At 53.0% G+C, this 20,859-nt stretch overlaps 1 protein-coding gene across 3 annotated transcripts in view; it reads left to right on the plus strand.

Annotated features, from left to right (window-relative positions):
• Positions 1 to 20,859, plus strand: part of ARHGAP26 (Rho GTPase activating protein 26) — a 100,735-nt gene that overhangs the window by 46,039 nt on the left and 33,837 nt on the right. For all 3 annotated transcript variants that reach the window (XM_030284064.4, XM_030284065.4, XM_032750792.3), the window contains exons 12-17: positions 3,838 to 3,874; positions 8,821 to 8,886; positions 9,582 to 9,656; positions 13,214 to 13,301; positions 14,348 to 14,406; positions 15,092 to 15,197. In XM_030284064.4, coding sequence (XP_030139924.4) covers positions 3,838 to 3,874; positions 8,821 to 8,886; positions 9,582 to 9,656; positions 13,214 to 13,301; positions 14,348 to 14,406; positions 15,092 to 15,197 — 431 coding nt within the window. The remainder of the gene's footprint in view (positions 1 to 3,837; positions 3,875 to 8,820; positions 8,887 to 9,581; positions 9,657 to 13,213; positions 13,302 to 14,347; positions 14,407 to 15,091; positions 15,198 to 20,859) is intronic.

The following is a 20,859-nucleotide window of genomic DNA, read 5'->3' on the forward strand; positions in this document are numbered from 1 at the left end:
TATATTTTTTTTCTATATACATCACTTCTGAAACTGCCTGGGAGGTTATTTTGGCTCTGGAAATACAATCAAATGGGAATAATCAGTGAGAGTGAGATGTTAAAGCCTGGCAGTGCTGCAGGGCAGGGATTTGTCTCCACGTTAGTCACTAGTCCCAGTCTGGGAGTTTTATAACCCAGCCTGTTCTCACACGTGTCCATGGGCCACAGGCCCTTCACCTCCCAGCAATGCTTCTTCCCTCTGATTTCCCACCCTTTCTCAGTGACTAATACTGGAAAGTGAAAGAACTTCACGAGAAGCTCTCTGGGTTTAGGGCTGTTTTCTCCAGAGTGTGTTAACAACAGGAAAACCAGCGTGTGGGCACCAAAATACACTCATTTAATGGTGTTTTATTGTCTGGCCTGGTGCTGGGCAGTGTGTGTCTGCAGAGCTCCTGCCTGCCCTGTCCCTGCAGAGCTCCCACGAGCTGTGTGTTGGATGCTGTCGCCCTGGGAGGTGGCACTGTGCTGTCCCTTCGTGCTGCCCTGGCCCAGAGCTGTGTGTGAGGCAGCCACAGCCAGCCTGGGCATGGGGATGGTGCAAATACACTGAGAGAGAGGCTGGGGGCAGGGGGAAATCAAGTCCAGCACTTGGCAGTTGTGTGGAAGAGGGTTCAGAAGAGCTTTTCCAAGGTGTTCCCAGCCCATCTCTCCTGGGACAGAGGTGCTGCAGTCCTGGGCTCGGTGCCATGTGTGTGGTGTGGGGAATAGCAAGAACCTCTGTAAAATCCTGCACCCTTTCCCAAGGGGGAGGTTGGTTCATAACTGACTCACCTGTGTGTCAGGCTTAATCTTCAAATGCATCCTTCTGCTTTAAGCCCTGCCTGCTATCAGAGCTGTTTTGGAAAGAGTGGAATATCAACATCCCTGGGCAGGGGCGACCTTTGCCAAGGCACGAGCTCAAGGGGCTGCCAGCAGAGCAGGGTGACCCTTGGGGCACTGGAGGAGCCTCATTCCTGGACCTCTTATACAGCAGCCCTTTCAACAAACTTGGAAACTTTCTGTGGTCCAGAAAAATCTCCCTCTGAAAGATTTGAGGCAGTATGGGAAAAGCATTTCTTGGAACAGGAAGGGATGTTTCAGACTTGGGGCTTGGCTAAAGCCCCGCTGGTGTAGAGTTGTGTTAGTGGATTATCAGAGGCAATGGGTAAAAGGTTTGTCCTGGATACCATGGCTGTAAGGTGGCAGTGTCTCTGTGTTTTATGGTTGCTGTTGATCTGTGTGAAACTTCCCTCTTGCTGTGTGCACACTTTGCAATTAATGGCAGAAGCATATTGTGTTTCCTTGCCTGCCCTTTTGCCTTGCTTTAAGAGCAGTCTCTGGTGATAACAACCTCTGTTGTGGACCCACACTGGAAGAGCAAATGTGAAGGCAGAGGATCTCCCTGCAGCTGCTGTGCTGTGCCCTAGGAGTTGGAGTGGTTTAGGCTGGAAGGACCTTAAAACTCATCCCATTCCACCCCTGCCATGGGCAGGGACACCTCCTGCTATGCCAGGGGGCTCCAGGCCTGATCCTTTGCTGTGTTTGGTGTTACCTGTGTGTGTGGGTGAGCCAGGGCATGGAACCTGGGTGTGATCCCAAGGAAGGGCCGTGTGTCTCCAAGCCTGTGAGCCCTCAGCAGAGGCTCTGAAGTTGGAGGGAGAACTTCCTTGGGGAAGGCTGACTCTGTGCTGGGGCTGCAGGGCAGCACTGCTGTCAGGGGAGCCTGTGGGTGTTTTCCTTCCCTCTTTCCACTCATTTAATTTTCTTGATGCAAACACTGTTCCTAGAGGAAAACTCGCTTGCTGACTGCAGCTGGTTTTGCTGCTGAATCATCCCCTGCTCGCCAGATGTGCCTGATGGGTTTTCTCCTGCAAACAATCATCTCTGCTTGGTCTCCTGTTACGTAGCCAGGTGTCCTGGGATTGGGAGAGGGAAGATGCTCTTTGGAAGGGTCAGTCCCTGCCCAAACCCCAGTTTTGAGGTGCTCCATTGGATTTGTGCTTGCCCACTGGAGCTGCTGGAGCTGATCCAAGGTGTGCCCAGCAGGACAGCTCAGGAACGGCCGTGTCTGGGTGACCTCCAGGGAAGGGATCTGTTTGTGTGCCCTGCTGGTGGCCTGCCCTGTGGCACACAGCCTTGCTGGGTGCTTTTGGTAGGGGTGGCCATTGGGGCACCCTGGGTGGGCAGCGCCCGAGCCTGGCTCTGACCCTCTGAGGGCATCACAGGCGGCTTCCAGCCTCATCCTGCAGCTCCTGGGGCACATCCCCATGGCAGGGACCCTGTGGGGAGCACAGAGCACCCCGGGCTCCCTGCGGGTGCCAGGGGCTGGGATGCCCGGAGCAGAGCCCTGCCACAGCCTCTGCCCTGCAGCCTGTCCCCTGCAGCCTGTCCCCTGCAGCCTGTCCCCCTGCTCCCCTGCAGCCTGTCCCCTGCCCCTTGCCATCCTCCCAGCCTCTGGAAGCTCGCCCTGCCCGCTGGCTATTATTTCGGGAGGCAGCATGTGATGCAGGCTGCTCCCTTTGCAGGGGCTCCCAGCCCTGTCCCAGCAGCTTCAGCAGCCTCTTGTCCTGTTCATGGACACACGGACACACCCAGGGTGCTGCTGGAGCGCTGGCATCTGTGTGTGCAATTGCAATCAATGGCAAATTAATGGCAACTGCAATTAATTAATATTGTGTTTCCTTGCCTGCCCTTTTGCCTTGCTTTAAGAGCAGTCTCTGGTGATAACAACCTCTGTTGTGGATCCACACTGGAAGAGCAAATGTGCAGGCAGAGGATCTCCCTGCAGCTGCTGTGCTGTGCCCTAGGAGTTGGAGTGGTTTAGGCTGGAAGGACCTTAAAACTCATCCCATTCCACCCTGCCATGGGCAGGGACACCTCCCGCTGTGCCAGGGTGCTCCAGGCCTGATCCTTTGCTGTGTTTGGTGTTACCTGTGTGTGGGGGTGTGTTCCTGGTGGCACTCTGAGCACTGGAGGATTATTTTAAACCTCTTTACTCTGTTGAGCTGGAGAAATACAACCTGTCTGAGGGCTGATCTTCTTACAGCTGCTGTTGGTATTATCCTGGGCTTTTAAAGTGCCCTCACATCATGCTTAAAATCTTCTGCCAGTGTTTTCCCTTTTTATTGTGTCCACTGAAATGTCACTTTAATCTCCAGCAGCCAGTGGTGGTGTGCTGATGGGGGTGGCAGGAGGAGCATGGATATTTGGAGGCTGGAGAGGCTTGGGATGGAGTCCTGGTGGTGGCTCTGCTGTGGGCAGTGCTGGATGCATTCAGTGCCTCATCCTGCTGCACTTCTTGTGCTCTCTAAATTGGTGCCATTTCTCTTCCTCTCCTACTCTTTGCCTGAGTCGTTTGCTCAGGCTGCACCTCAGGAGGTTGGTAGCTGCTCCCTGCCCCAGCTGCACCTACCAGAGGTTCCTGTAGTGCCCATAGGGGCATTGCCTGCTTTGCTCTGTGTCTGTCTCTCAGGAGAGGAGCCACAGAATCACGGAACAGTTTGGGTTGGAAGGGACTTTTAAAGGTCATCCAGTCCAACCCTACCTTCATTTTGTTTAGGAACCTCTAATTTCTGTTGTTACCTGGTCCATCCCATTTCATTGTTTCATTTTAAGAGCTGTCCTAGTCAGCATTTTAACAGAACTCCAGAGCTGGGCCAGCCCAGCATTGGTGTGCAGAAGGTCATGGGGGTGTCTGGGGACCGGGCTGCTGGGGGAGGTCCTGGCAGCACACACGCTGTGGTGACACCAGCTGTGCCAGCAGCCCCAGCCCAGCTGGAGCAGGGTCCTCACAAGGCTCTCTGCTTGTGTTTTCCAGGTGTACAACTCCAACAAGGACAGCCAGAGCGAAGGCAGTGAGTATTTCTTCTCAGGCTGGCCCTGAGAGGTGGCTGAGCGGCGGGAGGGGTCAGCAGGAGCTGCTGGTGACACTGGGCTGTGCTGGAGCTGGGTGCTGGCAGGGCTCAGCCTGGGCACCCCAGGGTGGCCCCAGGGAGAAACGAGGGGCAGAAACCAGGGGCATAAACCTGCTGGTGGGACCTGGGGCTGTGGAGAGCAGCGCAGTGCCAGGCAGTCCCTGCACCCCTCAGGGTGTGTCCCCTCCTGCCCCACACCGTGTCCCTGCCCCAGTGGCACTGCAGGGCTCTGGTGGCACTGGGACCTGCTCCTGAAGCTCAGCAGAGGGATCAGGTGACACCTGGGACCAAGCAGCTCTTCCCTCTGAGCCAGGATGTGCAGGGTGAATGTGTCTTTCCAAAGGGGAATTGGAGCAGAAATACAGGAGTAAGGAGGTCCTGCCCTTTCAAGATTGTCAACAAGAGCCCTTAAAAATAAAAATCTTTTTGTTGTAGTTCAGGCAATCAAAGCACTGGGTCAAGAAAGCATTTGTTTTTCTTCCTAGAGGAGCAGTTGCACCTGGTCCTGCCTCTTATGTCCTGTGTTTTAAAACCCTTAATTGAGCCATTTCCCAGTAGGTTGGATTTGCCATAATTGCAATACTCCAGTCCCAATCCCTTCCCTGCTTCCCTCAGAGCCAGCAGGCAGGGCCAGGCCTGGGTTGGTGTTCAGTGCTTGGTTCATTTTGGTGCTGCCTCAGACACGACATTTTCATCTGGAGCCCAAGCATTTTTCTCTCAGTAATTGGTATAATTTGCAGCTAATGTTCCTCACACCCATTTCAGCCCTTGCACAAAGCAGTCTCTTCCCCCTCTCTGCTCTCTCCTCTGTGGTTTCCCCTTCCCTTTGATGCTGTCTGGCATCAGCTGCACATCCATCTTTTCCTGCTGGTATCCCCTGGCTCTGAGCCTCCCAGGTGAGCCAGCAGAGCCCAGTGCCTCAGCTGGGAAGGGCAGCACGGCCAGTGCCATGGGGCAGGAGCTCTGCTAAACAGCTCCTCTGCTCTCTTCTTCCCAGAGGGCAGAAGGAGTCTGTGGGTGCAGAGCCCAGGGGTGGCTCAGCTGGGTGCTGCCTGGCCATGAGTTGTCAGTGCTCTGTGCTCCCTGCACACAGCCAGCTCTGTACCTGCTGGTTTGGCTCAGGAGATCATTTTGATGCTCTCTTTTAAAAATGAGAATGGTCCTCCTTGTCTGTCCTTCCTGGTTCTGGGAGCAGCTTGGGACCCCTGGCTGAAGGTGCTTCTGAACCCTCTGGGGCTGCCACTGGTGTGGGCAGAGGGCTGACTGCTTCACCTCATGAAATCCCTGCTTCAGAGCTCTGCCTGCCTCCCCAGCCACTCTAAAATTGATTCAGCAGCTGGCTCTCAGCCAGCAGCCATTGAGACAGGATCTTCCTTTAAGGACTTGCAGTGAGTGTGGGTGGAGGGGGTCCGGGTACATCTCCTGGCCCTGGGACCCTCCATGCCTCTGCTTCCTCTCCCTGCACTTCTGGGAGGCTGGCAGTGCCTCCCAGTGCTGTGGTGGCACTTTCAGAGCACTGAAATTCTGCAGTGTTCTGGGTTTTGTGTCCTGCTGTGTGGCCAGATGGCCGTGGGCCTGTGGGTGATTTGTCCTGGTGTGCTGCAGAGGGGCTGAGTGCTGTCACTGAACCACCAGAGCCAGGGGAATTTAGATGCTCCAATTTGCTAACCAGAAGGACTCTGCTCCATGGAAACAAATCCTCCAGGCCATTTGTGCTTATTGCGTGGAACAGCACAAAATTCCTCCTTTCCCTTCCTTCCCACCATTTCACTCTCCATCTTCCACGTCCACTCTTGAGTCCCTTTGGCTGCCCTGTCTACTGTGCCCTTGTCTGGGTGCTCTGGCCCTTCCCAGCAATCACACTCATGGAATCACAACATATTTTGGGTTGGAAGGGCTTTAAAGCTCCTGTCTTCCCCTCCCTGCCATGGCAGGGACACCTCCCACTGTCCCAGTTTGCTCCCAGCCCTGTCCAGCCTGGCCTTGGGCACTGCCAGGGCTCCAGGGGCAGCCACAGCTGCTCTGGGCACCTGTGCCAGGGCCTGCCCACCCTCAGTGTGAAAAACTTCTTCCATTTCTCTAACCTAATCTAACCCTCAATCTTCCTTTCCCAATCTTGGCAGCTCACTGGTAGTTAGAGCCCTGAAAACTCATTTCTGGTAAGACTTGAAAGCTCATTCCTCTGGTCTCTGCTTCATGATCTCCCCCCTCCCCTGTGGTTCTTACTTCCAAAATGTCTTTGAAAGAGTTCAAGCCAGGGATGGTTACATGGCACAGGAACGTGTGGTGGGGAGGCAGAGGAGCTGCTTTGCCCTTGCAGTGCCCTGACACACAGCTGGAGCCAGGCAGGCTGACAGAGCTGATTCAGCCCCCTGCCCCCTTCCCTTTACACTGATATGTCACATCAGTGTAAAGGGGAGGAATTAATGGATTAAATAGAAATAATCTGCCGGGCAAAAATAGAAAGGGATGAGAGCAATTCAGTAGCACTTGGAATGTGATGCTGTTGAAGGTCAGATTGAGCGTGGGGGTGTGTGGGCAGCAGCTGCTGGCCAGGTGATGTGTGTCACCTGTGCTGATGTAAAATGCTTCTGGGTGGATCCCAGCCTGGGCAGGGCATCTCCTTGGACACTGCTGCTGCTGGAGGAAGAGCCTGTGACACGTGTGGTGGCCTGGAGCTGACCTCATGCTCTGCCCTGAGGAGGGAGAGCCTCAGGGGAGGCTCTTCCCCGTGGCCTCGGCCAGGCAGGGACAGTTCAGATTGGAAATTTCTCCTCTGGAAGGGCTGTCCAGCCTTGGCACATCTGCCCAGGGCAGGGGGTTCCCATTCTTGGAGGGGCTTTACAGCCATGTGGAGGTGGCTCCTGGGGACAGGGGTTGGTGGTGGCCTTGGCCGTGCTGGGGGAATGGTTAGAATTGATGACTTTTGGGGGGCTTTCCAAACCCAGATGATTCCATGGATCTGTCATCTGGGCAGCAGCAGACCCAGACCTGCCTCTGATCTGGACCATTGAATCATTTGGTAAATGACTGAGATAAAGAGCAGATGCCCTGAGAGAGGGGAAATCAAGCTTTTACAATGCTCATTAGAAGTGAAGTTTAAGGATGTATAAAGGCACTTTGGATATTTAATCAGATATTATTTCTGGATATAACTACTGCAAATAAATCCCCGACCTTTCCCAATCCAGAACTTGACAGTGAGTGGAAGAGAATCTGCTTAGGGGGATTATGCCAGGTCACTCCATCCAGAGGCACTGCTGGGTTCCTCCTCCTGCTGCTGCTGCAGGGAGCTGGGATCCAGCCCTGCCTGGCCATGGCGTGGGGGTCCTGCAGGGTTATGGTGTCATGGAATGGGTTGGGATGGACAGGACCTTAAAGATGGTCCAGTTCCAACCCCAGCTGTGGGCAGGGACATCTCCCACTATCCTAGGCTGCTCCAAGCCCTGTCCAACCTGACCTGGGGGGCCCAAACATGCAAGGGGCTAAAGGAAAACTGCTGCTTTGTGGGATGAGTTGGCACCTCCAGTGGGTGGCAGAGAGCCTGAAGCAGTGATCCAAACTGTCAGCCCCACACAGGGATACCCACAAGTCAGGGTCACACAGTGCCAAGGCTGATCAGACCTGCTGAACTGGCTTTGCTGGAGCAAGAGGATTTCCACACTGTGGTTTTGAGCTCCTCAGGTACTCTTGTGTGGCCTGGGAATGGCAGCTGTGCCCTGCTGCTGATGGCACATTGGGTTTGTGCTGCATCCATGCTGGGAGCCCCGAGGGTGCCCAGCAAAGGCCCTGCAGCTTCTGGGTTATCCTCACATCCTATGGCACATGGGGTTTGTGCTGTACCCATGCTGGGAGCCCCGAGGGTGCCCAGAAAAGGCTCTGCAGCTTCTGGGTTATCCCCACTGCTGTGGCACAGGCATCCTGCAGCTCGTGTGCTTGTGTTGGCTCGGCGCTCCGGCCCGTGTGCCCAGAAAAACATAATGGAGCTGTTTTCCTTTGCACTGCTGTGGGTCCCTGTGCCTTTCATCAGACAAAGCCCACCCCCAGCAGAGGACTGGAAGCCAGGGATTAGGAAGGGGCTGTGAGCTGGCAGCTGCCCATGGATGGGGCAGGGAGCAGGGGAGTGCAGAGGAGGGATGCTGCACGTGCCTTGCAGAGGGCACTGCCAGCCTGGGCTCTGCTCCCTGCCTGCCCTGCCCTGAGCTGTCACATCACAGCATTCCCTGGGCTCTGGAGCCCGGGGGAGCTTTGCCCACCCTTCCCTGAGGGGTTCCTGCCCTGTGGAAGGTTTTCCAAACCTTTCTGTAGGGAGGAACTAGTTTTCCATAACAAATGGCTGGCTGTCGGCAGTGTTTTCCAGGCAGTGGTGGAAAGCTCTCTGTGGGATGAATTCTTCCAGCAGGTGTTGGGGTCCCTGTATTAGCAACTCCTTGAACCTAGAAGTGAGAACCTGCATTGGCACAGGTGAATTGAGTTGTACATCCCATAAACTCTCGTGTTTCAGCTCTCACTCTTGGACAGAGGCAAGACACCTCGTGTGCCATTTTCAGGGATTTGTTGTGTCCAAAATTACAATTTCATTTCTTTCCAAGCAACCTACTGTCAACTCTCCAGACAAATTTGGGTTATCTCACCTTGATCCTAAATTAGTTTGTGTCCATCTGCACTGGTAGAGCCCAGGGCAGGCCTGGCTCAGAGGGATGTGGAGGCTGGAATGATGATCAGTGCCTGTGTTTGCCCGGGTTACACTGGTACAAAGTGCTGTTCTTGTGTTTTTCTGCCCTCATTTATCTCCTCTGGGCAGCAGTGCGTTGCTGGGATGGCAGGGATTCAGGAGGAGCCTGCCCTGCCAGCTGCTTACCCTGCTCTCTGCCCTTCCCCTGCAGCTGCCCAGCTGGACAGCATCGGCTTCAGCATCATCAAGAAGTGCATCCACGCCGTGGAAACAAGAGGTAGGGCAGCCTCGGGCTGGGCTTGCTGTGGGGCAGCTGTTGGCAGGATGCTTTGGCTCTCCTGCCCTTTTCATGGACAGAATGATTCATGAGCCCTTGCACCCACATCAGATGAACCCAGAACGTGCTGGGGCCAATGCTGGGAAGGGTTTGCCCCACGGCTGGGCCAGCAGGGACTCACAGACACAGGGCAGAGATAGCAATAACACCGTGGCTGTGCAGAGGGGGGTGTTCACTTCAGCATCCTTCCTGCAGGAATGCTGCCAAGCACGTCCTCTCGTGTGGGATTCTGTCCCCAAAGCCTCTTGTGAGTCTCCTCGTATCCAGGTGGGATTGTCCCCGTCCTGCAGGGGGAGGTCAGATGCAAAAGGCTCAGACCTCAGCCTGAAAAACTTGACACAGTAAAATTTCCCAGACTGTCCTGGTTAAGTGCAGATGCTGCATGGGGCTGCCATGGCTGTGGGAAGGAGGAAAAGATCCTCAGATCCTTATTCCTGAGCTAACTGGGGGTAACACTTCTAATGAAAGGATACCTGAAAACCTTGATACCAACCCCAAATTTTACCATCTTTTGTGGCTTTGTATTTGATAGGTGAGAAGGTTTCATTGGCCTTGCTGTTTGAGAAGCCAAGGAAGTGAAAGAAATCGTAGCAGCTCTTGTGACCTTGTGCTAACAAGTTCCTTGTTCTTCCTAGGGATCAATGAGCAGGGGCTCTACCGCATCGTCGGGGTGAACTCCAGAGTTCAGAAGCTGCTGAGTATATTGATGGGTGAGTGTCTGGAATTTTGGCAAAGGCAAGTAGCCTGTGCTGCTTTGAAGCACAGCAGGAGCAAGTGGCCAAACAGGAGCAGAGGCTCTTGTGGGGGTCCCTAATGGTGTGACTGTGCCCTTAGGACCTGGTCGAGACTGGGAGGTCCTGGGCATCCTTGGGCAGGTCTGAAGGCAGGACTCGTGCAGGACTGGCTTCACCAGGTCCTGCTGCAGTCACTGCTGTCCTGCTCACACATGCTGTGAGTTCTGGCAGCCTTCCCAAATTCAAACCAAAATCTTCAAAGAAATAGCTGAAAGCTTTAGCTTTTCATCTCCTACCTGCCCCCTTGTTCCCAGCACCCTTTGAAATTATTTTCTCCTGGATGTTGCATGCTGCCCCTGGCCATTCTTGCTTTCCCCATGGACTTTCTTGTGCCTGTTTATCTCAGTCTTGCCCAGTTTTCCAGCATGTGTTTCCCTCATGACTGAGGCATTGGATCCTGCAGTTCTGGATGCTCCAAGCTGCTGGGTCTTGGCAGAGCAGAGGTTTGCTCTGGCTGTGGGGACAGAACCATTTCAGGCCTGACCTCACAGGCAGCATTTCAGTCCACAGCTGCAGCCCTGGACCAGTCTGTCCATCTGTCCAGACATGCCTGAGACACAACAGTGGAAGAGAGAACAGAGCTGGGCTGGAGCAGGGCAGCTGCCCTTGGTCAGTCCTGTGTGATGCTGCCCAGACTTGGCAAAATCACAGATTAAATGGCTGTAGGAATAGGGAAACAAATGCTTACAGATTTGCTAGTGCCCTATTGAATGTGCTTGTTCCTCCTTGGGGAAAATGCCTGGCATTTCTGGTCATCTTCTTCCCCTTCACTTACTATCTTCCCTTTTCTCCATGGTTTCCTTTTCCTTGTCCTCACAAAACTCCAGTGCTCCTTTCTCTGTATATTTCTCCTTGCAGAAGGTTTTCATCTGTTGTGTTTCAACATCTTTTCCTTCTCCTTTTCCAATTCCTCTTTCTTTCCCCACCACTAGGGTGTTCAGTGAGCAAAGCCCATGGTGGCTGTTCCAGCTGTCAGCGTGAACCTGTGGAAAATAGATCATCCAGGTGATTTCAGTAGAAGGGCAGGGCCCAAATCCGGGTGCAGGGAACCTCTTTGCTGTGGCATTTGGAAAGTTCACTGCAGTCACGAGAGCTGGTGATGGTGCTGTTATTAGAGAGGTTTGGCACAGGCTGGGGCTCTGAAGGTGCCCTGCAGTCCCAGGGCTGTCCTGTGGCACACATGGTGGGCATGGGGACAGCACCGGTCCAAGAGCACTGCTGATAGAAACAGGCTGGCCTGGTGCCCCGGGGCAGGTCCTGGCAGGTCCTGGCAGGTCCTGGCAGGTCCTCGGGTGATGCTCATCACACATCCCACAGGTGGCAGGGCCATGGACCCCGCTCTGTCACAGAGCTGTCAGTGCTGGTGTCAGTCCCCAGGCTGTGACAGATGGCAGAACTGGCCTGGGTGAAGAGCTCTGCAGAGCTGCGAGGGATTCAGTTTTGGACCCTGTCCAGCATCCATTATCTCCTCAGCCACTGAAGCCACTCAGCTGTCGCCCTGGTGGCTCATAAGGAGGTGATAAATCGCTGCTGCTTTTCCTTTGTCCTGGTGTGTCCTCCTCGGTTGGTGGTGCAGGAAGCCCTGCTGGAGGCGAGTCGGAGCTGGCAGTGGGACCCCTCTTGGGAATCCCCCATGGTGTCAGTCTTGGGGTGCTTTGCAAACCTGTGACTCCACAGTTTCTCTGAACTGTGGGGGATTAAATCCCCATTGGCCCCGGTGTTTGGGCTGTGTGTGCAGTCAGTGTCACACAGAAACGTGTCCCTTGTCAAACCCCATCTGTTCTCGCTGCCCTCGGGCTCCTCGTGAATGGAGGAGCCAAACTGTGCTTCCACTGTCAGCTTCCCCTTATATTTAGAAATGAATGTGGGCAGCGTTACTGCTTCACATGCAGTTGAAATGGCAAAAAGATCGAGTTTCCCTGAGCTGCTGTCAGTGGCTGTGCCCTGGGCAGGGTGTCCTGCAGGAGGTTTCTGTGGTGGCCCCAGGGCACTGCCCCTGTGGGCAGCAGCCCCAGCCCTGGGTTGGGTTTCAGGGCAGATCTTGTCAGGGTCTGGACTGGGGTGAAGCAGTGAGGGGGTGTTCCCAGGGCTGCTGGGGAGATGATCTGCTCCTCAGCATTCACTGGTACCATGTGCCACCAAAATGAGGGCAAAACCCAACAAATAACCAAACTTTCATCAGTGGGGGCTCCCACGGGAGGGTTTATTGTGGGGCCCCAGCAGGTCTGAACTCTGCAGAAGATGAGTTACAGCATCCGATCTGCTCTTGCTCCTTTGCCACGTGGGCCATAAGGGCTGGGAGTGGGGCTCCTTCCAGCCCCTCGCTGCTGGGCTGTGTCATCCCTGGGCCAGTTTTGGAAGTCTCTCCATGATAATCACACCGGGGTGATGAGGTGCTTCCCCAGGTTGTTCCCCTCACCGTGGAGAATTTTAGAATTCTGTGAGAGACGTCAGCTCAGGGATTGGCAGCAGAAAGCAGCTGCAGGGCTCATGCTGGCTGTGGCTGTGGGTGCTTTTCCAGCCCCTGGCCCCAGCTCCTGTGGAAGGGTGTCCTTGTGGGAGGCAGGGCTGGCATGGCCCCACTGCCTGGGGAGACAGATGCTGCAGCTGCAGCCCAGGCACAACTTCTTGCAGACTCATGAATTTGAAGGTCAAGGGGAGCTGATTAACTGCTCTGAGCCTTTTCATGGGACTGACTGTGGAATTTCACCTCCTGTTCCATGATCCTGCCTAGAAGCTGTTGGGTGAGCCTTTGCAAAGACATGCTCTGAAGCTGTTTGTTCTATTTTGCTTAAAAAGCTTTTTGTAAAAAAAAAAAAAAAATGGAACTTCTGTTTTTTTTTGTTTTTTTCATTTTTTTTACTGTGCCAAACTTATTTGACTCCTTATCTTAGAATTCTCTCCTTGTAAAGGCAGTGCTGTAGGAAGTTTCCTGGGCATTGAGTCAGGAGGATGGAGGTCATTTGTGTGATTGCTGAGACACACGTGATCTTTGTGTGAATATGCATTTCTTATGTATTTACTTTTCCAAGCGCCTCTTGATGTTTCTTTAAATTAAAATAAACCCTTTGCCCCGAAGGGAAAGCTGAGCTCTATTCACAGCATTCTTTTAAGTAGGTTAAAAATTGCCCAATGCTTACATGGGGCTTTAAAATTCAAAAGTGCATTATTTGTGTCTGTGAAGAGGCAAAAAACCCCTGAGCTGATCCCGTGGGAGCAGATGGTGTTGGCAGCTGTGGCTGTGTCACCCTGGGCCTTGGTTTGGTGCTCCCGGCCTAGGGATGGAGGATTCCCTTTTCTTTCTCTCATCCCATGCCAGTGAGTTTGGCCTGTCCTACAGCCCTGCAGATGTGTCCTGAACTGGGAATAGCAAATAAAATGGGGTGTGATGGTCTCCCCACACAGCTGGGCTGGCACGAGCTGGAATTGTCTTCAGTTTCCTTCAGTGACTGCTTTTTTGTCTAATTCCATAGATCCCAAGACAGCCACAGAGACAGACACAGAGATCTGTGCAGAGTGGGAGATCAAGACCATTACCAGTGCACTGAAAACGTACCTGAGGTAAGGAGAAAAGGCTTGCCTGGCTTCAGGAGGGGTTTGGTGCTGGCCTGGGATTTTACTGCCTGTTATTACAGACCCTTAAGAACAGCACTTTTATAGAAACAGAGCAGAAACTGCTGTTGGGTAATTTATCCTGGCTTTCCAGTATGTTTGAGTAGGATCTGGGGAACACACTCAGCTCTGACAGATGCACGTATTATACAGACATGATTTTAGTAGCTCATTCTTGCATCCCCTGCCTTGATTTAAGCTTTTCCCTGAGCTTTTCCCAGTGGACTTCTGCCTTCTGAGCATGTGGCAGAAGGGCAGGGGCTGAAGAGCTTTACCAGACCTGGTGCTGAGCTTTATTGTAGCTCTGATTTCTGGGTGTCAGGCAAACCAGTATCATCCTGGGGATCTTCCCAACAGGACTGGGTGTTGGCAGGCAGCAGCATCTCATTATCCACAGCGTGCTCCTACCTGTTGTGACCACAGCTCCTTGCTCTCAGTGACTCTTGTGTGCTGGGCTGTGTTTGAGAGAGTGAGGGAGCACAAGAGAGAGCCTAAATCCAATTAGGGTGATAAGTGTAATTAGCCTGGTGGATCTCAGCCTAGAAAATCACTGAATTTTGCATGATTGGCAACCTTTGCTCCGGAGTCTGAGCTGTTGGCTAAGCAAAGAGGAATGTGGGCAGCACCAGTGTGTCCCTCTGAAGGGATGCAGCAGTGGGAGGGGACAGTGGGAATGGGGATTGGGAAAGTTTTACAACTAGGCTTGTTTATATTTTTAATTTATTTTCAAACTTACTTGTAAATCATGAGCTCAGTAATGCAATGGAGCTGTGTTACTGAAGGAATGCTAAAATTAAAGATTAATTTAGTGGTAAATAAATCAAAGGTCCTTGCATAGATCTTACTCCTTCTGATGGGGGGAATTAATTAGAGTTGGTGTTGCTTAATTCTGCCCTTTTCAAAACGGAGCTGAGTTTACTGTAGGGGCAAAGCTTTCTTACTGTGGATTGTGTTCCTCAGATGTGTTTTGTGCCTGTTTCCTTTTTATCTTCCAGAATGCTCCCGGGGCCCCTCATGATGTACCAGTTTCAAAGGAGCTTCATCAAAGCAGCGAGTGAGTTTGTTGGAGTTTATGGCCCCGCTCCCACAGAGGACTGCAGTGGCTGTGATCCCCCTGCCCTGCTGCCTCCCCAGCACGCCCCTTCCCCTGGAGCTGTGTCCTGGCCAGCAGGGCAGGGCTGCAGCTGGGGCAGGTGGTGTTGGAGGTGACCACAGGAGGAGGGACCTGGCTGGGACCATGGGCGGCTGGGGAGCTGCACCACTTTGAGGGGCTCACGGCTGCTTCATGTGTCTGGGCCGTGTTTCCTTCACTGCCCAGGGGAAGGGCTTTGCTGGGAGCAGGGGATTTTCTGGTGCAGCCTGTGGATATGGGAGTGGGATGTCAGGAGGGCCCCGTGGCCCATGGCCGTGGCAGTGCTGGGCTCCTCCAGCAGCTCCCACTTAGCACCAGGGACCCAAGCAGCCTGTGGGGCACCAGGTGCTCCAGCCTGGCCTGCCCTGGGCACGCTGAGCATGGGGATGTGCCCGTATTGCCACCCCCGGAATCGCTCTGGTGGCAGCCAGCCCTGTCCTGCTCACTGTGCTGTTCACGTGGATCTGCTCTCAGCTCACTGCAGTATCTGCAGAGCCTGGCTGTGGGATGGAGCAGCTCCCTGGGATGTCTGTCAGGGACAGTGTTAGGCCTCTTCCCATAACAACCCCCTAATGTGGAGATAAATCATCTTCTCTTCCCCATGCAGAGCTAGAGAATCAGGAGTCCAGGGTGTCGGAGATCCACAGCCTCGTTCATCGGCTCCCGGAGAAAAACAGGCAGATGCTGCACTTGCTCATGAACCATTTGGCAAAGTACGTTTATGACTGATGTGTTTTTCTCTCCTTTTTCCATTTCCTCTGAAAGTTAATAGTGGTGGAAAAGTTTCCTTGTGTGTGTGTGGTGTTGAGTCATTTCTGGTTGGCAGCTGGAAACGGCGTGTGAGCGAAGCGAGGCCGAGAGACCGAGTGGGGAGGGAGGGGGGATGAGGGAGGGATGAGGGATGAGGGACAGGAGCTTCCCAGCTTCCCAGCCAGCCCCAGCCCTCAGCAGCACCAGGAACCCACTCACTCCTGGGAACCTTGTGTTGCTTTTCATGCCCTGGAATGGGTTTAGCTACCCAGGCTGTCCAGGAGGCAGAGTGCAGGTGAAGCTCCTCACGTTGTTTCAGAGCAAACCTGCCACTGAAGGACTAAAATTAATTTCTTTGCGCAACAAATGACTGCTCTGGGGCGTATTTTCTGCCTTTATGCACCCTGATGAATCAATATTTTTGTGTTACCTTGAAACTTTGCAAGGGCAAAGGAACGGGGTAATTTTTTTTCTTTTGGTCGTAGAGCTGACCTGTAATTTCCCATCTTCTTCCTGCTCCTGCAGGTTCCCATGGAAACCTTTGATTAGCGTTTTAGACGTGAAAGCATCATCAGGTGTTTGTGGCAGCCTCAAGGCTGCAGGGTTGGACCTGCCCTTGCTGTTTGCAGCAGCGCTGCAGGAGCAGCAGGGCTGAGGCAGGACTGGGAAACCTGGGGATGACTCAGTCGGGATAACTGCTTAGGAGGAGATCTGGAGAGTCCAAGTTATCTGTTTAAAAGAAAAAATAACAAATGGTACTTGAAACAGGCTTAAACACAGCTCCAGATGCTTTCTTGTCTCCTGGGCTTGTGTCTGCTCCTTGGGGTCCGTGGCAAGGCTGTTAGAAACTGAATTGCTGGTTTAGGTGTTGGTTTCAAACCTTCTGCATTTACAGCCTGAAGCCAAGGCCCCGCGGTTCCAGGTGCACCCATCAGCCAGATGGGAGTGCCCAGAGAAGCTCTGGCTGCCCCTGGATCCCTGGAAGTGTCTGAGGCCAGCTTGGACAGGGCTTGGAGTACCCTGGGATAGTGGGAGGTGTCCCTGTCCATGGCAAGGAGTGGAACTGGGTGAGATTTAAGGTCTCTTCCCACACAGAGTATTCTGGGATTCTGTGATTTGCTGTGTGCAGGGAATCTGTAACTACTTCAGTGTTTTCCATCTAAAGGAAAAACCTGGTGATGGGGTAGAGATGTGGAGTCAGGTTTACAGTGGGGTCTGTGCTGCTTTAGTGGGGAAGGAATTCAAACAAAACAAACAGTGTGTGTGGTGGTGAGTGCTATTTTGGGAAGAGAAACAGCTCATAGTGTTATTTAATAGGAAAAAAATTATCTCAGAGAAGGGCAGGAAACTGAGGAGTGAGAGCCTGCAGAGCTCTCCAGCCTTGGTGCCATTCCTGGAGGATCCTGGCTGCAGAGGCACAGCCAGCCCCAGGGATGGGCTCACAGCATCCCCTGGGGCTGGTCCTGCAGCCCCTGCCCTGATCCAGGAGCAGTGCCCTGATCCAGGGGCAGTGCCCTGATCCAGGAGCATCGCCCTGATCCAGGAGCATCGCCCTGATCCAGGAGCAGTGCCCTGATCCAGGAATGCCCATGGGGCAGCCAGGGCCAGGCCTTGTGTCCATTACTCTCTTAAAGAGTTGCTGGAGGCTGCAGTGCCGTTGAGCCAGATTAAAGACAAGAATGGAGAGAAACCTTCACATCTGCAGCAGATGTTTGGAGGGAGGGGCCTGGCTGCCCCAGGGATGCTCCAGACGGGTGGGACTGGCTGGGTCTGCTCTGCTGAGAGCAGGGCAGCCAACAGGGCACCTACAGCCAACAGGGGCAAAGCCAAGGGCCTCTGGCTGCCCCTGCCAAGCTGCTTGCAGGGGTTTGTCTCATCTGGTTCTGTCTGGGCTTTTTATTTTAAGTAACGTATGAATAATCAAGATTTGCATGTTTATCAGATGAGCTAAAAAAATATTTCTCACAGTCTTGCTGTGGAGAGTTCTGACACTGAAACCAGAACTTAGGCTGAGTCGGTCAAGTAAAGAAAGATTCTGTCTTGGGTGGTTTCTGACTTCTTTTTTTGGGGTGTACGTGCTCTGCTGCACTGATGAGGGATGTGGAGCTCATCATGTGAGGAAGCTGCAGTTTTTATTAACGGTTATTAACAGGTTTTTTTAATTATTAACTGTTTTTATAAAACTGTCAAGAAAGCTGAAATCTTCAAAAATAGCAATTCTTAACCCCAGTATCAGGCAGGATAAGTGCCTTGGAGGTGGTTCAACAATGCCCTTCCCCTTGTGGTGGGTCCCATGGCAGCTGGGGGCCACAGATCTGGGGTGCAGTGAGAGGGGCCACAGAGGAGGGAGAGGACAAATCTCAGGAGCAGGCACAGACAGGGCAGAGGCTGAGGAGCATTTTGATAGAAAACTATTTTGATTTCTGCCTCTTACTGCATCTCCAAGCCCATTTGTGCTGCTTTCTGCCTCATGTCCACATGCCCAGGCAGTTGTTCACTGTGGCCCAGAGAGCAGGAGCTGTCCCATTCCTGCTCCTTTTAGCCTTCCAGCTTGGACCAGTCTGGGATTCTGTGATTAAACCAATTTGTTTTAATGCCAAATAAGTCGAAATGAGACAAGGTGACTGTGGTGCTGCCAGGCTGGTGGTTGCTGTGCCAGGACTGCTGCTGGAGTGGAGCTGGTTGCAGAAAATTGCCATTTTTGTTGGTGGAGCTGCAATTTCATCCCTGTCTCCTTCTTCTTTTGTAATGTACTTTCTCACCCAGGAGTCAATGCTGTGGAGGTGCAGAGCAAGGGGATTTCACTCTGATTATATTTCAAGCATTTAGGGGAATTATTTTTCATGCATGGCCATAATTTGACACCCGAGCTTTGCTTTGTTCTTGTGGCAGCCAGTGCAGGTTCTCCAGCACAGATGGTGCCAGGCTCATACCCCTTCTGTGGATTGGCATCGCTGCCACTGCCCCACACAGCCCCTGATCCACGCACCCACTGCTTTTGTGCCAGGGTCAGGCCCACGGAGGAGGCTGCAGCCGAGCTGAGCCAGCGTGTATTTAGCAGAATTAATTATCTCTAATCACTCCCAGCTGTGGCCTGGCCAACACCGGCTGGTTCCCTTTGGTTTTGCTGTGGCAGTGTTCTCTAGTTTACGTGTTTAACCGAGATGACAGCGATTGTTATCTCCTGCACAGATCGTTTGCTGTTTATCAGGGCGCTGCTCTCCACAGGCTCTGCAGGGCAGCTGCTGATGGGGATCCAGCAAAACCCTGGCCGGGGCATGGGCCGGACACAGAGCCTGGCGTGTTCCGGAGGGCTCGCTGCTCGACCAGAGCTTGCTGGCAAAGGAGGAGAAGAAGAAATTCCTCCAGGTCTTCTGCCTAAAAATACAGCCAGGGCTCATTCTGACAGCGTGGGGCGGCTCTGTGTCGTGCCCGGGCTGCGCTGCCCCACAGAGCCCCACGGGAGCTGCTCCCGAGCTCTCCACGGAGCCTCTGTGCCCAGCAGCTCCAGGGCACCCCACGGGGCACCTGTGCAGGGCCAGGGGTGGCAGCTCCCCAAGGAACGTGCTTTTCCATGGTTGTTTTGCCGGTTTCCCCCGAAGGTGCAGCCGGCGAGGAGGCTGACGCCTCTTGGCACAGCAGGTCTGATTTCATCCCCGTGGCAGCTGTTTATGCTGCTGTCTGGTAACTATTCATTTGCTTGATTTATGTATTGCTTCCAGTAAGTCATTCTTGTCCAGGACATTCTGGAAATTTCCACTAGCCACTGAGGCCTCTGAGATGCCCCACTCTCGTGTGCTGCTCACCTGATTTGGCTGCCAGAAGCAAACAGGGAGCTGTCTCTGAGCTGGTGTGGCTGGGCAAGGCAGTGATCCTCCTTGCTGCCTTTGGAGCAGTGCCTTCCTTTGGGAATGCCATTTTTATGGCCAGTGCCTGTTTCTGCTCCTTTTAGGTCACAGCAGTGCTGGATCCAGGCAAAGGCCTGGAGTTCAAGTGACCCAAAGGATGCTTGTATGGGTAGTAAAAGGGAGGTGAATGGAAGGAGACTCTCTGTAGGCACATGCTGCCCTGCAGGACAGGGAGAATCCTGCCTGGGGCTTGGCTGTCCTGGGTCAGGTTCATGCTATGCTCTTTTACCCATTTTCCTTTTTCCCTCCTTGGAATGAGGTGGGCTTTAAGGTCCTTTCCAACCCAACCCATTCTGTTGTTCCATGATTCTGTGATTTGTGCTGTGGAGCTGGCGGTACCAGAGCCTGGTGGGGATCAGCAGCACCTTTGGTTTCCCCTTTGCTCTGCTCTCCCTCAGGTGTTTTGGTGGAGGAGCCAGTGATGCTTCCGCAGAGGCGAGACAGCCCTGCAGGACTCCGTGCCTGCCCTTGCCAGCTCTGCCTCCCTCTCACTCCTCTGCTTTTGTTTTTAATATGAGATTCTGCAGAATTACAAACCACCACAAAAAGCCCTGTAGGTGTTCGCTGGGTTTTTTTGGGCTTGGCTTCCTGTAATGTGTAAATTAGCAAAAGGTTTTGTTCTTCTTCTGCAAATGAACTTTTAACCCCCTCTGTCTGGATTGTCCCTGGAGCAGCTGTGTGGGTGCTGGTAGCTTTTCCTTCCATGCTTCTCTAAAACTCTTTATATTTCATGCAGGCTCTTCAGTTTTTAGCTGGAGGGGAACGTGCCCCAGAGCCTGCAGTACCTTGTTAGGTTCTTTTGCACCCACATCCTGCACAAGACTTGGGTCTGGAGATAGGATAATGGGGTCTTGAACTAAAGCTGGCATCACCAACCTGGCGTGATGATTCAGCAGCTCTTAACAAAGCACCTGCTGGGTTTGCTGTGGAGTTTCTGTGGTTGAACATCTCTGCCGAGCTCCTCCTGATCTCCAGGAGCAGCACCAGGCATTTTGCATTTCTCAAGTGTGAATTCTTGTGGGCTTGTGTCTGAACTTGGTGTTGTTGGGTAGAGGTTGTTGATAGCACATAATTTTTTACTTCTTTATCACGGTGAAACTGAAACTGGAATTGAGAGTCAGCAAAAGATTTCCAATAACTGATTGAAGTCTCCCTGGTGGTGTCTGCTCTGTCCCTGCAGACAGAGTGGGATGGAGATGTCTTCATGAGCACATCCCTTGATGAACAGACCCAGCACTGAAGCAAACTCAGATAGGGAGATTTTAGTCAGTCTTTCAGCAGAAGAAAGGAGACTGGAAACCACCATTGCCAAGATATCTTTAAGCTGCAGTTTTTGCCAGGGTGTTTGAGTGATCCCTGGCCTGCAGAACCACAGAAAGGTTGGGATTGGGAGGGACATTTAAAGGCCATCTCGTTCCAACTCATGTATGTGCCAGGGGTCTCAGAACTGAGGGAGTGAGGGTTGTTTCCAGTCATTGAACAAAACCTTGTCCCACTGGCGAAGGCGAGAGAAGCATTTTCCCTGCTGTTGTTCATATCGTTGATTCTGAAAGCTGCTTATTCCCTTTCTTTCAACACTGTCTTCTAGGAATTCAGTATTTTGGAGGGATGAGCTCCAACCTTGCATTTGTGACGTGAATGAGCTCCAAAATACCTCTAAGGGGAAAAAAAAGGTGAATCCCCCCCTGTTGCACTTCCCTGTGGCCGCTGCACTCGT

The sequence above is a fragment of the Taeniopygia guttata genome, chromosome 13 (assembly GCF_048771995.1).
Source record: "Taeniopygia guttata chromosome 13, bTaeGut7.mat, whole genome shotgun sequence".
Lineage (NCBI taxonomy): Eukaryota > Metazoa > Chordata > Aves > Passeriformes > Estrildidae > Taeniopygia > Taeniopygia guttata.